This window comes from Artemia franciscana, chromosome 5 (genome assembly GCF_032884065.1).
Source record: "Artemia franciscana chromosome 5, ASM3288406v1, whole genome shotgun sequence".
NCBI lineage: Eukaryota > Metazoa > Arthropoda > Branchiopoda > Anostraca > Artemiidae > Artemia > Artemia franciscana.
In genome coordinates, this window is record NC_088867.1 from 29,387,564 (window position 1) to 29,405,809 (window position 18,246).

An 18,246-nucleotide genomic window follows, 5' to 3' on the forward strand; every position below is an offset into this window, starting at 1 on the left:
ATGTATTAAAAAAGATGATTTCGAGATACATTTGATAGTCATCGCAATAGCATTGACTTAGTAGAGAGCAATCGATGTTCATTATGTAGAACTGGTGGCTGTAAAAAGCCGTAGAATGGGTCATTCTGTCGTAAAAGTCTCAGTTCTAGTGTCCTTTTTAAGTACCAGATATTAATCTACCAAGCGTAAAACTACCACAAATCAACATCAATAAATAAATGAAGCCTAAAACAAACAGACATTACCACAAATAACCGAGTCAAATTCAAAACGAGTAGAAACTAAAATGAGTAGGGCTCAAAATCCCTATCCCCTCCCCAGGCCTGAACATAATTTGCACTTAGCTGAAAAAATATAAATGAATGTTCATTGTCAGTTTAATATACATATGCTGATATTTACTCCTTAAAATTTCAATAATATTTGATTTATTAAAGTTATAAAAGTGGAAACATTAAAAAATATAAATTTTCAGTAAAGTACAAATTATATTTTGGCTTTGGGAAGGCATAATGTTTTTGAGCCCTACCCATGTGGTTTTTGGTTTGATTCGGTTATAGATTGTAATTTTTTGTTCGTTTTTGGTTTCATTTATTTATCGATGCTGATTTCTGGTAGTTTTGCGTTTGGTAGATTATTTTATTTTATTTTTGCTCATTTTTGGTTTAATAGAGTTCTTTACTTCTCTTTGAAAAACCTGTTTTAAGGAAAAGGATTTTTAATTAATTTCTGTTCGTTTTATATTGAGATACTCTTTTCAGGGAGAAAATAAAATAATAGTTTAAGTCTTTTCGGTTTTTCTTTAAAAATCTATTGTTTGGCCTGCAATTTATATGCAGGAGAAAATTTTTCAACAATTATTGACAAAATATACATAATTTTCAAAATCTGGGCACAAATAGTAGTATTTTATTCAGTTATATATCTCCTCTAGTTGAACTGAAAAATGAAACTTGATACCATTCGTAAAAAATCTCCCTATGCTCTTTGACAGCTTGGATACACTCCCACTCTTTTGGTTTAGTTAAACTTTAAGAGCAGAAGTAGCCCCGAAAGTTTTAACATAAATCCCTTAGTCGTCTTTGAGATACTGCTGAGATGTCTTATTGGCAATCAGCATACACACACTGCTTTTTGATTTAATCTTAAGGCAACATTTAGTTTTAAACATAATGGGCAAAAAACCATAACTGTGTGGGACTGACCTACGCAATAGCCATAGGGAAACTGTTAAAAGACCTTTCAGCTATGCTGAACAAAATGGTTATCTTAAATTTTGATTGGAAGTGTTGAGAAATTATGATCTAAAAAAGAGGGCTGATTTCCGTCCAATCACTTTTGACGCTTAAAAAGGGTATTAGAATTCCCAATCAAATTAGCTCCTTTAAAATATTAATTATATTACTAGCCTTGATAGATTAGCGCTGTCTGTGATATTGCTTACATGCCCTTTTAAAACTTGCATGCGTAGACTTTTTTCGTTTAATTGAAGCTTCCCCTAAACTTTTCAACTTAATGCCCTTAGTGTCGAGTAGTATGTATTAAACTATACATAACGTCTTCTGGCTAGTTCGAAATCTGTCAAAACTTACCCTGAATGGTCTAACTTAATAATGTATGCCGTTATTGTGATATTGCCTTGTCCCCCTAATGACAATCTACATGATCATAGTTCGTTTTGATTTAGTTCGCCATCTACCTAAATATTCCTAAATATTTCAACAATCAGGAGTTAAAAGAGGTTCAACACACAGCACAGTAGACTAGAATTTGCGTAAGGGGCTGATATGCAACAAATCCTTTCGTCAGCAAATAATAGGTCCACATTTTTGCTTAATTGAATCTATGTCACCTCTTTCTTAAACGAGTAATTTGCATAAGCTTTGGGTCCTTGTTTCTTGGGCTGTATGGAACATATAATTGCTGGAGGAAAATTTGTATGAATTTTTATTAATTTTGGTTAAGATAAATATCTCCAAATTTTCTTCTAATCACATATGGGCTTTAGGGGGGGGTGCCTGGGGTACAAAGAACAGTTTGTTACCCTCAAGTCTTTTTATGCCGTGAATGCGACATTAGAAAAAAAATAAAGCCAGATGAACTGTTAAATATTATTATTTCCACATCGAGGTATGATTTTCTCAAACACTCATAACTATTACCAAAACGGATTTATGTCCCATGGATCACCAAAATCGAACGAACAGGACCTAAAAAGGCCGAGAAATTTTATGGATAATTTTTTGTGTGAGTCTCTGCACTGTCTTTAAGTTATATTTTTGTTCCATTAGGAGGAAAGCCTATTTTTGGTTCTTCAAATGATGTAAATTTTGGATCACATAAATTATAAATTATAAGTCAACAAATTGTCAGTGCCTATTTCATAAACATTATCTTATATCCAATTAATAGTTCATTATGTTTTAATTTTGGATTTCTAGTTTCCAGTATTAGTCCCAGATTTGTAATCAACACAATCGCAGGCCCATAAATATCAACTTTGTAAGAAAACAAATACCATTTGTGAAATATGCAAGTTGTATGGTTTGTGCATTGTATAGGAATTTATATCTTTCCACAGTGGTTTTGATTTAGAACAGTAATTTGATCATTCAAGATACTCCGCAAAGATGATGGTTAATATAATGATATAAAAAGTAAAAAGAAATACAGCGTACCTACGGTCATATAACGGGAGAAAATACAGGAGGCTCAGGTACCCAGGATTTTGATAGACTGTAGAATAAAATAGATTTAAGATCTGAATCAAACAGTTCGCGGTAACGAACTGTAAGTAAGAAAAGACTCGGCTCAATAGTAACCGAAACTTCAAAAACAAAATTTTAATGTCAATCTCAAAAGAATTAGCTTAATATGTTGATTCCAAATATATAATACTCATCAAGTTTAGTTATACCCATCAAAAGTTACAAGCTTAAGAAAATATGCCTGATTTTTGAAATAGGGGGTAACACCCCTAAAATTAAAGGAATCTTAATAAAATCACACCGTCATATTCAGCACACCAGAGACCCCTACTGTAGAATTTCCCAGCTCCTTTCTGCAAAATATGGAATGATTCTATTTTTTCCAGAAACAGATCATGGATGCGTGTTTATTTTTTTTTTCTTTCCCCTGGGATGATTGTATCAAAATAATGGACCTAGATGATCAAGAAATTGTGCATTGGAACGGAAATTAAAAGTACTAGTGCCCTTTTTAACCGACCAAAAAGATGGGAGGGCAACTGGCCCACGCCAATTTTCCCCAAAATTATCTGATAGAAATTTTGAGATAGCTATTTTGTTCAGTATAGTTGAAAGATCAAATAAATTATGTCTTTAGGCGTAAAATGAACCCTAGAGTCGGTGGGGGAAAGGACTGTAAGTCATGAAATTTTAAAACTGTTTACGTTTAGTATTTGTTATTAGGAAGTATACAGACATTTTTTTTTTGGGGGGGGGGGTGGGATGTGTGTGTTTGAGGTAGATTTCTATATGAAGAATCTTTCTTGAAGAGAGAAATTTCTGCGGGAGGTGAATATTCCAATGAAAGTGTTACACTGGGAGGATTTGACAAAATTACATACGAAATTTTTTCAATTGTGTTACATTCTCTTTACCAAATTTATCATGTGGAGATATTACGGGGGAATTATCCAAGGGCTTTTTCCCACGTGTTTTGATTTCCAGGGAATAGTTTCCACGATCGGGAACGTTACTGAAGTGAGCAAGAAACCGCTTAGAGATTAAAGTCTTATTCAAATGGAAGAATGTCAAGGAGACTTTTCATTGTCTGGAGGGAATTTGACGGGGGGAGGGGTGAGATGCACTTTACATTGGATGAAATTTCCATGGACCTGTTTTACGTGAGGGGAAGGGGTATATTTCGTAGAGAATAAGCTGGATTTGCCAGTATTATTTGAGAAACGAACAGAAATTATTCCATATATGAAGGGTATCCCCCTCCTCAATACCGTGTTCTTTACGCTAAAGTTTGTCAGAGCTTCTACTGAAACACTGGGGGCCGTTTAAATAGAATAGAAAGCTTTTTTAAAAATGTGTTAACAGCTTTAGCGTAAAGAGCAAGATATTGAGGAGGGGGCCACCCTTTAAATACGGAATACATCTGCCAAAACTAACATGCCGATATTGCTTTAATGTTTCATATACGTTGAGCTAGATTCAAACCTATATTTGTTGAAAAACGTTCAGAAATTAAATAAAGAACAAGCTTTTCAACTGAAAATAAGGAGCGACATTAAAAATTAAAACGAGCAGAAATTATTCAGTATATGAAAGGGGCAATCCCCTCCTCAACGCCTGGCTCTTTACGCTAAAGTTTTTATTGTTTTATAAAGTAAAGTTTTGACAAAGAGTCATTATTTAGCGTAAAGAGTGAGGCGTTGAGGAAGAAACAGGCCCTTTCATATAAGGAATAATTTCTATTCGTTTTAAGTCTTAATGTCGCTTCTTACTTTCAGCTTAAAAAATTGTTTTTTTTTCATTTAATTTCAACAAAGCATAACATGTCGATCTTTCTACTCAGTTGAATCTATAAAATACCGATTTTAGACGGGCAATTTACACAACTGAGGATCCTAAGGTTAGGAGAGCCCTAGGAAGCATTATTTTTACTTTTGACTATTTTGGCTAAGCGACTATCTTGAAATTTTAGTCCAATGTCGAGTCAGTTTTCAGGGGTGTAGTGAAGAGGTGGGTTATTCAATCTTATTTCACCCTTGGAAACACAACAAATTGTAATTTTATGAGCCCACCCCTGACCCTCTATGTTCATCTGTTTTCTAGATGAGACACATGATGAATTACGTAGGAGACACAACGGTTCTTACCATGTCACCTGTACCGTAGTGACTATGACGCAACAATTTTGTTCTTTAAAATTAATTTCATGTTTTGCCCCCTTTGATCATGATTCTTGCAAAAACGGATAGGTAGGGAAGCCTTTAAATGCTGCCAAATAGGCCCCTTAGAGATATGAGTATTCTTGCACATTATTACCATTCAGTTGATTTATTCACTAAGATTGACTAAGACTAAACGAAGAGTCTTTAATTCTGTAGTTCTGTGGACACATCTTTAATTCTGTAGATATCGTTTAATTATTCACACTGAAAAATATATAGGCAAAGACAGACATGTCATCATAAACATAAATAAACGGATAACTAAAAATACAAAAAAATAGAAACAGTAGCAGCCTCAGTTTTCGCATCATGCTGTATGTTAAAGACTACTATAAAACTTTAAATCAAACTCTAAAAAGGAATATGGAAACAATACAACTGAGTTTAACCTTAACTATGTACTTTTTGCAATGCTTTTTGCTTGCATTCTTGTCTTGTGATCGTTATTGGCACCTCATAGTTTGTCTCAAAGAGAAAGCATTTGTCAAATCAAGATTGATAGTCCCTGACTTGCGAAACATTAATCTAAATTTATTCCTTAGTTAAAGCGGCTTGAACAAAAGAAGTGATGTTTGATCATTTTTCTTAGTGCTTGTTTCTAAAATTCATTAAATATGAGATACTGACGGAACTAAATCCATTTTTGAATATTAGCCAAAATCTCCCATAAAAAGAAATAAAACTAATTTCTGAACATATTCTAGCCATTCAACAATGATTTAAAAGCCTGGTTAAAGTGTTTTAATTGTCGGTCGTTGCGAATCGTCCTGCATTATGCGAAACTGCGATAACTAAAATTCTTAACGTCCAAAGACAAGTGCAGACTTCAGTTGGGGATGGCTCTGATCCAGTTGCATCCGGGTAACTTTTATGAATAAGACAAAATTTACAGCATGTTTCATTCAAAATCCTTTCATACGGCTATTCAAAAAGTAATATAAGCAGCCTTTTCGAGTTTATTACACTTGAGCCAATAATTTTTCTATTTATGGTTATATAGTTTTCATGCAGGTACAATTTGACCTCTCTTTTTAGCTTGTTTTTACCCTGATAAACCAAGTATGGAGTAAAGGTACTAGAGATAATTTCAGCCTAAATAGAGGATATCTGCACAAATTCTTTAACAGGTTTTCTATAACGGGTGAATCATATGTTTAGTACTGATTCAGTGCCGAAAAGTCGTTTAAAATTGCTTTTTCTTTTTTAAATTAGAGCAGAGAAAAACATTTCCAAGAAATTTTTTTTTTAATTAAAATAAAGAGCAAAGTTAAAATCTAAAAAAATAAACATAAGGCGAAGTAAGTGAATCTTAAAACCTATAGAAGTTACTATGACGAATAAATCAAACCTAAAAGGAAGAGAAATTAAATGAATAATGAATTCAACGCTTAACAAATAGGAATTATCACATATTATAGTAGAGCTATTACTTCCTCAAACCCTGTAAAGTCTAGAGCGTCGTTCGCTCTTTACTGAAAACCAGGTATTCTTTAATTGGATGTTTTTACTTCTTATAACTTCAACAACAACTACAAGAAAATCCCACTACTAATTAAGTTTAAAGAAACAAAAAAAAAATTTCTTGCATCCTTCAGCTCACATTTATTATCTCCAAAGACCTTTTTAATTGTCAATACTTCTACTGTTGATAATATTTAATTCAGAAGTATACGGAATTGATATCTAATACCAACAAAATAGTTAATTTCAAAACCTCAATTGGTAGTTCTTGAAGTAATCTCTTTAGTTTGTCAAACCAATATTTTGACTTGACAAATCAACAAAATGTTCTCCAATTGATTTTCAATACTTTTTAAGGTATTTTTTTTTTCAAAGCAAAAAATTATTAATGAAAAGTTTTTTTGTGATAAACTAAATGAATTTCTTGCTTTTATCAATTGTCTACTTTGTTATCAATAAAAGCAAAAGATTCTTTAGCCTCTTCGGATGTTTTGAGGAGTGGATTCCCCACTTTTATTTCCTGTAATTCCTATTTGTTTTTAGTTGGCGGAATTAAATGGCTTTGTTTCTACCGGTTTCAAAGAAATAGGCATTGGCTCTATCTAATCACCTTAGGAAAATGATTCATAAAACGCCAGAAGACTTTATGTTCAGTGGTCCCTGTCCTATTTTTCTTTTCCTTAATGCTTTATTTGCTGTGTTTTCTTTGTGATTTCAATTAAAAATATTATTGTCTGTTTTATTCTTTGGTGTTAATTTTGCTGTGTTGTATGTTAGGCTGATCAATCTTGTCTTCACCTTTACCGTATTCTGCTATAACATTTTGATTTTATTTTAAGTGGGTAATTAATAATTTTCATTTATGCAAGAAATATGCTTGATTAACAAGTCTTACATAATGATAAACCTTTCAATGGCACTATACAGTATTTTTCCTTTCTCGATATTACGAAGCATAAGTTCGCATAAGTTAAAAGAAGATCAAAATGAATTTTCTCTTTGACTTGCTAGTTACCGATTGATGAATTTTCAAAGCGGAGTTTTCAAAAAAAGAAAGAAAAATTGACTCTAATCTTAGGTTTCAAATAAAAACAAATGAATAAACAACTTTTAAATGATGCTGGTTGAGCTGAAAGTCTTAATATATCATAAGTTAAGAATTATTATTGATAAAAAAGATTCCAACATCTATCTCTTCTGAATTTAATCGACGAAAGCAATTATTCTTTACTTTAATGAGTCTGGATATATAGCTTGTTTTAACTTCGGATGTACTAATGAGATACAATTACTATTAGAAAATATCTTTCAAAGAAGAATTTTGTCGCTAATATTTCATATTTAAATTTATTTTGAATGGTTAAAATGAGACAAAACAATACACATACTTGGGATTTGTGGCAAAATAGAACAGTTTTTATTATTTAGAATAGCAAAAACACAAAAATGGAGAGTTTAACTTTTTCCATGAAATTTGAACACATTCATCCATGAAATTTGAACACATTATTTCCATGAAATTTGAACACAGTCATCCATGAAATTTGAACACATTATTTCCATGAAATTTGAACACATTCTCAAATTTGAACACATTCAAAGTTTCTTCAAACTTTGAACACATTCAGGCAGACCCTTTCTAAACCTCGGGGTCCAATTTTTGCATATTTTTCGTTTAAACAAAAGTGAATAAGAAAGTACCTGACGACCATCTAGCTTTTTGAAAAAAAATTTAATTTCAGTAGATTTAGAAGTATATGTTTGGCCACAATTTTAGAATTCAGCAGAATATTGGAAGTGCATTCAGCTCAAGTTATCTAAAAGAAATTAGCCAATACAGAAAAATAAATTTAAATGTAAAAACACTGCTCAGTGAGGTCCTCTTCATCCTGGCTTGGCTGATTCTTGCTGAATGGGGTACTGTGTATTTTGCCATGCTGAATTTTATCTTTTGACTGACAGAAAATATTACAATTACAAAAGCCCCTTTGTGTCTGGGCTGATCAAAATTATTCCGAATCTGGTAACTTCTTTGGCGTCGGATGATGAAAGTATTCCTATTCCTATATTCCCTTTTCGTCTGGGTTGATCATAATTAATCTAGGGTGGGCTGCTCCTTTCAGTCTAGGCCTTACGAAAACATACTAGCTCCGGTAACGCATTTTATTCGATTTACGCTACACAAGAATATTCCAAGGTCTGTTGCACCTTTAGTTCTGGGCTAATTTCTAAGTCCGGCACCTCCAATTGGTACGGCCTCTTGGTTTTTTCCTTACCTGTAAGATGTAAGGTGATCGCAAAGAAAAGATTGGCTTATGCTTTGAGACCAATTGTTGTCTGAGAACCAAGATCTCTAGTCAGACCCCTAGGCAGGGTTCCCACTAGGGTGAGGTCCTAAAGTGCTAAAATTGTCCAAATTTGCCTGCTACATAACGATTTTAGAAGCTAAGTCAAACAAATTTTTGGGCGTGCCGAGGCTTGCGCCGTGATACGCATGTGGTCTGTTTAAGTGTACTTGGATTAGTTTTAGGCCAGTCTTTTCCTCTTTTTATGTGTCGTTATTTCAAATTTAGCCCCAATCTTTTGAAACAAATACGGGAAAAAGGTGTTCCGCATTTTTTTTTTTTAATTCCTCTGCCTTTTTTCAAAACCTTCATTATTTCGTCCAAGACGAAAAGAAAAAACTGTAGCATGAAAGTGCTACAAGTTGTAGTATCAAGGTTCTACTGTATGGCTCAATGTAGCAATTGCTACACATGATGAAATTGTGATAAAATAGAACATTCGTGATACATATAGCACATGTCAGAAAAATCTAAATCAATAGATTTTTGAATTAAAAATGGAATAGTTGTGGGAAAAGTCAGTCATGGCCAATTGTAGAAAAAGCCAAAACAGATAGTCTAATTAAGTGGGCATCAAGTCAAGGTTAATTTTACCCCTTTCATTGCCGTTGTTACCGTCTCTCACTTATGCTACACCTCTCATGCATGTCACTCCACAATGCCGAACTAGAGTCAACCTTGTTGGAGGGTCTGCCCGGGAAACACACGCTGGTTGACAGTAGTATACTTGAAACTTTTCGACTATAATTGAAAATTGTCCTCTCACTCATGCATGTCACTCCACAATGCCAAACTAGAGTCAAGTCGTTGAAGTTCTACCTTGCCTGATGTTCTTCACTTATATCTGATAATTTTCAGATATAAGTGAAAGTTTTTACGATGGAAAATGGATTTTCACTTATATGTGGAAATTTCATTTTAACTGGCTAATTCACGTTGAGGGAGCAAATTTGCAATTATATTGACAATCTGCAGTTTCTACTTAGCTTGTTTTTCGACTGACTCTATTTGCAGTTTGAGCATTGTCTAATTTCGCACTGGCTTGGGACAGGCTTAGGCCCTTCATCTTTGAGTTGGATTTATTTTGCAGGAAGTCAGAATCTAACTTGTTGTTGCGAAACAGATTGGACTTAACTGGTTTTATTCCCGACTTAGGACTTGGCTCATTCTATGCCGAATCAGTTCACAGTTTTTATTTATCTCACTTTGCACTGGTTCAGAATCTACCTCATTTTTGCACCATGCCATCGAAATTAAATGGCTTAATTTTTCAGAAGATCAGAACTTAGCTTTTGTATGCATGGAGTAAGAACTTAGCTCTTTTTTGCACCTTGTAAGTCCGATGCTTGGACTCGGCACATGTTTTCACTAGGGTTACAAAACTTCGTCATGATTTCGGTTCAAATGCAATTGAAAGATGCTTAATATTTGCAAGTTTCCCCTAAAGCACTGTTGTTTAAAAGAGGTGGATGGGTTCTGGGCCCGATTTTCACCTCTATCCAAGAAACTCCTTTTAGAAAGATATAACATGCCCATCTTTTCTACTTAAATTTTGTTTGAAAGATGAGTGAATTGGATAATTTAAGGCCCTTAGTCTCCGTTTTGCCTTGCTTAAATCCCCTTGGCGACACATTTTTTTAAACTTTCAGTTATTATGTACGAAATGGCTATTTCAAACCTTGACTCGATGCCCTGGGTGATTGTAAGGTCTTCAAAAGTAATAAAAAACAAGCAAAGAGGTTTGATTGTCCTCCGATTATTTTCAGCTCCTATAAGTGGTGCTAGAACTTTAAATTTCCGATTAGTTTTCTTTTAAGTTTCTAAAATAACCTATTCTATACGAAGCGGCAAGGGAGAAAAAAGATGAAAGACATATCACTTATAGACATCCACGGGGACCTTTACGGTGTTGACACTGAAACCCTTTTGAAAGGAAAAACAAGAGCAAGCGTCTTTAACGTGAATTAAATAGGTATCTGGTTTCCCTGGGATCAATTCTGTGATATCGCTTTAGGCCAGGAAAAGATGAGTACAAACAATCCTGAGATTCCGATTAGTAATCCTTTGACAACTGATAAGCATCACTTGAGTCTTGATAGATTAGTATAATATCGATTTGGAAAGAAAGGTCTTCATCTCTTCCCATACATCATACAGTGAATGGACTGTTTGGTTGTTACCAGCTTATCCTGATTTTTCAGTTTGTTGGATAGGATATGTACATTTCTCGACATGACAAAGGAATGAAGAAAAGCCACTATATTTGGCCCCTTGACGTTCAAACCGTTCAAGCGTCGTTTTCTATTCTTTTTTAAGATTTTAGAAAATACGCCTTCAACTGACTCTAAACTGCGCAAATTCATAAGAATACTTCTTAGAAAAAGCGATTAATTTCCTGCCGACTCTTATAATAATGCGGAAACAGTCCACAAGCTCCAGCCTATCATACTGCAGAAAGGCTTCATCAAACAGTTCGTGGTAACGAACCGGTAACGAACGTGGTAACGTGGTAACGTGGTAAGGAGTGACCCGGCTCAATAGTAACCAAAACTCTAAAAAATGGAATTTTGATACCAATAGCTACATCAAAAGAATCGCATTTTAATGCTGATTTTAAATATATAAGTTTCATCAAGTTTAGTCTTACCCATCAAAAGTTACGAGCCTGAGAAAATTTGCGTTATTTTAGAAAATAGAAGGAAACGCCCCCTAGAAGTAATAGAATCTTAATGAAAATCACACCATCAGATTTAGCGTATCAGAGAACCCTACCGTAGAAGTTTCAAGCTCCTATCTACAAAAATGTGGAATTTTTTATTTTTTGCCAGAAGGCAGATCACGGATGCTTGTTTATTTGTTTTTTTTTGTTTTTTTGTTGTTTTTTTTCCCAGGAGTGTTCGTATCGACCCAGTTGTCCTAGAATGTTTCAAGGGGGCTCAGTCTAACGGAAATGAAAAGTTCTAGTGCCCTTTTTAAGTGACCAAAAAAATTGGAGGGCAACTAGGCCCCCTCCCACGCTACTTATTTTACCAAAGTCAACGGATCAAAATTCTGGGATAGCCATTTTAAAAGCGTAGTCGAAAAACCTTATAACTATGTCCTTGGGGACGACTTACTCCCCCACAGTCCCCGTGGGAGGGGCAACAAGTTACAAACTTTGACCAGTTCTTGCATAGAGCAATGGTTATTGGGAAGTGTACAGGCGTTTTCAGGAGGATTTTTTTGTTGGGGGGAGGGGTTGAGAAGAGGGGGATATACTGGGGGAACTTTCCATCGATAATTTTCATGGGGGAAGAAAATTTCCATGAAGGGAGCGCAGGATTTACTAGCATTATTTAAAAAAAAACAATGAAAAAAAAATATGAAAAAGTTCTTTCAGCTGGAAGTAAGGAACAGCATTAAAACTTAAAACAAACAGAAATTATTACCCATATGAGGGGCTAACCTCCTCCTAATACCTCGCTCTTGACGCTAAAGTATTTTTAGTAATTTCAACTATTTATTCTACGGCTTTTGTGATTCAGGGGTCATTCTTAATGAATTGGGACAAAATTTAAGCTTTAGTGTAAAGAGCGAGGTACTGACGAGGGGGTGAACCCCCTCATATATGTAATAAAAATATGAGAATACAGAAGTTCTTTACGTAAGCTAATTTATAAGTTACGTAAATCTTTTACTAATAAAAAGATTCGTAAAAAATTAAAACTTCAAGTTGCCTTTTTAATTAGCCGAAAAATCGGAGGGCAACTAGGCTTCCTCCCCCGCTCTTTTTTTCTCAAAATCATTCGATCAAAATTATGAGAAAGCCATTTAGCCAAAAAAAAAAAAATGCAAATTTTGTTTTAATAATTCCTCTGCGGAGAGCCAAAATCAAAACATACATTGATTCAAAAACGTTCAGAAATTAAATAAAAAAAAACAAGTTTTTTTAACTGAAAGTAAGGAGCGACATTAAAACTTAAAACGAACAGAAATTACTTCGTATATGAAAGAGGCTGCTTCCTCATCAACGCCCCGCTCTTTAGGCTAAAGTTTGACTCTTTCTCTCAATTCTTCTTTTTAAAACAGTAAAAAACTTTAGCGTAAAGAGTATGGCGTTGATGAGGAAGCAGCCTCTTTCATATACGAAGTAATTTCTGTTCGTTTTAAGTTTTAATGTCGCTCCTTACTTTCAGTTAAAAAAGCTTGTTTTTTTTTTTATTTAATCAAGTTAGATAATACGATTTACCGTTAAATCAGCTGGTTCTTCTTCTATTGAATTAATTCTTCTTGTACCTTTATAGCGAAGAAAAACCAACACTGGAAACCTTTGAAGATTTTATTCCGTTACTTAAAATTTGTAAACATTCAAAAAAGTAAAACAAGAACCAATCACGTAATGCACAAACAGTGAAAAAATGCCATTTTAAATTTAGTAAAAGTTGATACAAGGAGCTGCAACACTAGTTTTTTTGAAAAGATAACCTATTGAGTTCTGCAGGGTTTATTTACCAGCTACAAAAACGATTTTTCAAATAAAACTATTTATTGGAGAGCATCATCAATATGCAATAAATTGTTTGAAGACGGGAATTATTAAGTAGTCAGGGTTTTCCTGAAAATCGCCGAAACTCCTCCCCCATGGTGTTTCATTTCCCCCAAATCCTTCCTTGTGACCAATTACAAACCTATTTGGGGATAACCTGATTTTTTTTTTACCTCAAATTGTAGACCATAAAGCAAAATCCTTAGCAAAACCACCATCCATAATTTGTGGTCTAGTCTTACTTAACCTACCTTTCATTATAGCATTAGAAAGGGGGAGCGGATCTAACTTTTCGTATAGCATACTGTTTGATATGCAGTCAGTCAAATGAAATCTAAAGACTATCCTTATACAATTTCTTTGTAAAAAATTAACAAATCTTCGTCAGCTTTTCGAAGTGTGGTCACTTTTAAGAGACATAATTTATCATCGTCATTACAGCAATCGCCCTTTTTAACATAAAAAGAAATTAGCTCAATATTTAAATTTTTCCTAATACAGTTGTCAAATACTCAACATTCCATTGTAAAAACATTGAAAACCTCATGTTAGCCTTGTTTATTTCAACTGGACAAGTTCTTTTTGCCCACGTTAGGCACAAACGCAGGGGGGAGTGGATGCTACCATTTTTTTATAATCTCCACGATTTTTCAGATACTCAGCCAGTTTTTCTTCTTTTTTTAATAATCCCCCCTGAGCACCTAATATCACCCCCGAAATACATTCCTGCAACCAGGTCAGATCCAGCAGCAATCTTAGGTGTCCAAATTACTTTAGTTGAGTGGTTAAATTCGCATTTCATTCAATCGACTAAATACATAATTTGTTAACACCTTTCTTTGGAGTGACAAAACTAAGAGGAAAGACCTTGAAAATAATTAAGAGCATTATTAATAGCAGTAAGCAAATCTAACTTTTTTTTAATATACTTATTTTAGAGATGATATGTTTTTACCATTGATCCAGCTAGAAGCTTGCCAAAAAGGGTAAAAAAAAATATTAATATTGAATAGTTGTTAACTTACGTCAGACTCGTACTCTTCGCCAAGATCCATTAACATATTCCACATATGGGGGGCAAAACATGCAGAATAATTAGAATATCCAGTTAAATTTACATCTTCCCATTCTGGGTCCCCTTCCCAGCGACCAGAATAGTCACAAATTCGGAACGCCTTGTCTATAAAAAGTTAGTAAAATGAATTTACCTTAGTTAAACTTAGACCTGAATGGAAAAGCACTGTTATCAAAAAGAGTTACGACTATTTTCTCTTTTACGTCCATTTTGTCATAGAAATCGTCTTTAGTTCATAGAAATACCATTTCAGTTAAAATAAGGTGTGAAAAATAATAATAAACTTAAAGTATTTTAATACGATTAATTTGAAAATGATTTGCACACATAATTTTTTTAAAGAATCGCATTAAAACTAAAGACAAGCAGATATAAAGTCATATACTAATTCAAACTTAAGACTGACATCAATAACTACGAATTAACAAACTAAACCCGAAACAAAATAAATTAAAACGAATAGTCAGATCAAACAAATAATAGTTACAGATATATCGGTAAAAGATAGAATTAAGAGAATCTTGATCTCTTGTTCAGCACAAAGATTGGTATATTAAAGAGTTAAAAAAATAATATAAAATCAGCTCTTAAAACTAAAATAACAATAGGGTTTTTACTAAGCACAGGAAGCACATAAAGTGATGTGAATAGAACATCTATGCTCTTGTGAGAAATTTAATGCAGGTAGAAGACACATAAATTTACGAGAAACGCCAAAAGTACACAAAGGAACCACAGACCCCCCTCACTCCTAATTTATAATAAAAATGGACAGAAATATTCGTTTTGGGTGTGTAAAACTTTATTTTGAAAAAATACTTCTGATCAACCATTTCGACTGAATGCCCAAATTCTGCCCTGAATTTTCATTGCAATCTAGTGCCTTGTTTCTAAAGTAGAGAATCTGAGGAAAGTACAAATAATTCAACATTTAAGGCATATTAAAGCTAAATAAGTCACCAGCGAAAATAAATAAGTTTAAACAGGTTCTCAAAAAAAACTAATTAGTGCAATCAAACAGTTCGTGGTAGCAAACTGTAAGTAAGGAGCGACGCGGCTCAATAGTAGCCGAAACTCTGAAAAAGAGAGTTTTGATCACAATAGATATATCAAAAGAATCAACTTTTTATAATAATTCAAAACATATAAAGTTCATTAGGTATAATATTATTAATCGAAAGTTAAGACCCTGATAAAAATTTGTTCAATTTCTGAAAAAGGGGGACACACCTCCAAAAGGTAAAGAAATCTTAATGAAAATCCTACCATCAGATTCAGCATAATAGAAATTCCTACTGTAGATGTTACAAGCTCCTATATATAAAAATGTGGAATTTTGCATTTTTTTTGCCAGAAGAAAGATTGTGGAAGTGTGTTAATTTGTGTCTTCGTTTACCTTGGGAGTGATCGTGTAGACCAGTGATCTTAGAAAATCGGAAGAGAGCTCATTTGATCGTAAATAAAAAGTTCTAGTGTTTTTTTTTTTTTAAGTGACCAAAAAGTTTGAAGGGCAGCTAGCCCACCTCCTATGCCTCTTTTCCCCCCAAAGTCGCCCGATTAAAATTTTGAGATTGTGTTTTCGTTAATCATAGTTTAAAGGTCCAATAGCTAAGTCTGTGGGGATGACATTACCCCACAGAGCCACTGAGGAAAGGGCTGTAAGTTACGAAATTTACCCTATATCTACGTTTTGCATTTGTTAGTGGAAGTAAACAGACATTGTTTGTTCACTGGCTACTGATTTATATTTACTATGCCTTAAATGTTGAATAAGTAGAACTTTTTCTTAGATTTTCTGCTTCAGAAACAAGGCGCTAGATTGCAATTAAAATTTAAGGCAGAAATCTGGGCATTCAGTCAAAATGGTTGATCGGAAGTTTTTTTTTTTGGGGGGGGGGGGCAATAATTTTTCATCCAATCTTATTATTATGAAATCTGAGAACACGTGGATGAGGATTTTCAAATACAGACTACAGATGGAAAACCTAAGCTAATTGTCCTGTGGTGGCGCAGTGGATTTGACCTTAGCTTGGTAATACGGGACCCAGAGATCGGGACCACAGGACAATTAGCTTAGGTTTTCCATCTGTAGTCTGTATTTGAAAATCCTCATCCACGTGTTCTCAGATTTCATAATAATAAGATTGGATGAAAAATTATTGCCCCCCCCCCAAAAAAAAAAAAAACTTCCGATCAACCATTTTGACTGAATGCCCAGATTTCTGCCTTAAATTTTAATTGCAATCTAGCGCCTTGTTTCTGAAGCAGAAAATCTAAGAAAAAGTTCTACTTATTCAACATTTAAGGCATAGTAAATATAAATCAGTAGCCAGTGAACAAACAATGTCTGTTTACTTCCACTAACAAATGCAAAACGTAGATATAGGGTAAATTTCGTAACTTACAGCCCTTTCCTCAGTGGCTCTGTGGGGTAATGTCATCCCCACAGACTTAGCTATTGGACCTTTAAACTATGATTAACGAAAACACAATCTCAAAATTTTAATCGGGCGACTTTCGTTTTCTGTTCGTTTTAAATTTTAATGTTGCTCCATACTATCAGCTGAAAAAACTTGTTTTTCATTTAATTTCTGGTATTATTCAATAATGCCAGGAAAACCCAGACCAGCTCAAAATTAGCTCAGATTATTATTATTATTTAAGCATTAACGAGGGCCAACGCAGGGACCTTAGTAGTCAAGAAGCGTCGTTAATGCTTAAATAATAATAATAATCTGAGCTAATTTTGAGCTGGTCTGGGTCTTCGCTGTAAACTTGACCAAATATAACCTAAAATAACATTATCTAACTTAACTTTTACCGCCATAGCTTGCATAAGACTGAAAAAGCTGACTCACAAAGCTAATTGAATCCAAGCAGAGAAAAAGGAATTTCGAACATTCACCGGTGAATGTCGATGTTAACAAGATTTCGGAAATCTACGGTAACAGAGTCACAAGTTGAAAAAGTCAGTCTTGTTTCAGAACTTTTTCGTTTTGTCAAGGTCCTTTTTCTTCACTTTAAATTTTTTGTAAGCCGACCTGAGACGAAAAATGTATTAATTCCATTTCTGGTTTCACTATTTGATGCAGCCCAGAAAGTATGTTTCCACGGATATTCTCTTATATAAATCTTTACATAATTTTTTGACCTAATAAGGGGGCACAAAACTTTTTTTAACAACTTCAGACGCGTAAAATTATTCAATTAAATTTGTTTGTGTTCAGAAATCTCGACTGTAAAACACCTACGAAGTCAAATTTAATTTTCTGTACCAAAAATATTGGCTGTATCGATTTGTCTCATGGAGTCGTATGGAGTCGTTGACTATGTATCGATTTGTCTCATGGAGTCGTTGGCTGTTCATGGAGTCGTATGGAGTCGTTGACTATGTATCGATTTGTTTCATTAGCCGTTGGCTATTGACTAACTAATTGATTGTTGCATAGCGTTTCACAGCAACTACGTACCAAATGTTCATCCAATGCATTAACCTTTTATGGAAAAACAAATCCTGCTCATAAGCATAATTTCAGCAAATTCTGACATAAACTACGCCTCCTGAAACCGAAATAATGGTTTTCAATATCAATTTATGTCATTCCGATTTAAAGTGAATAAATTTATGGGCCTGTGAGTAGAAAACAACGAATATTGTGAAATCCATTTCATTTTGCCTGGTGGAAAGTCACCTGAAGATTTTTTATCTTATGTCTAGCATGAAGAATAAAGCCAAAGCTTCTTATTATTACATTTTATCACACGATATTTGCATAAGCTGTTTTTAAAATGTGCTTAAAAACACTATTTTTTTTTCAAGGAATATTAAAAATGACACTTCTTGACTATTAATGTCCTTGTGTCGGGCCTGCAGTGTCTTGCTAAAGCTGAAGCTGAATTCCGGATCCCGTAT

At 33.9% G+C, this 18,246-nt stretch overlaps 1 protein-coding gene across 3 annotated transcripts in view; it reads right to left on the minus strand.

Moving 5' to 3' along the window:
• Positions 1–18,246, minus strand: part of LOC136027231 (PDF receptor-like) — a 214,135-nt gene that overhangs the window by 127,040 nt on the left and 68,849 nt on the right. For all 3 annotated transcript variants that reach the window (XM_065704286.1, XM_065704287.1, XM_065704288.1), the window contains exon 4: positions 14,284–14,438. In XM_065704286.1, coding sequence (XP_065560358.1) covers positions 14,284–14,438 — 155 coding nt within the window. The remainder of the gene's footprint in view (positions 1–14,283; positions 14,439–18,246) is intronic.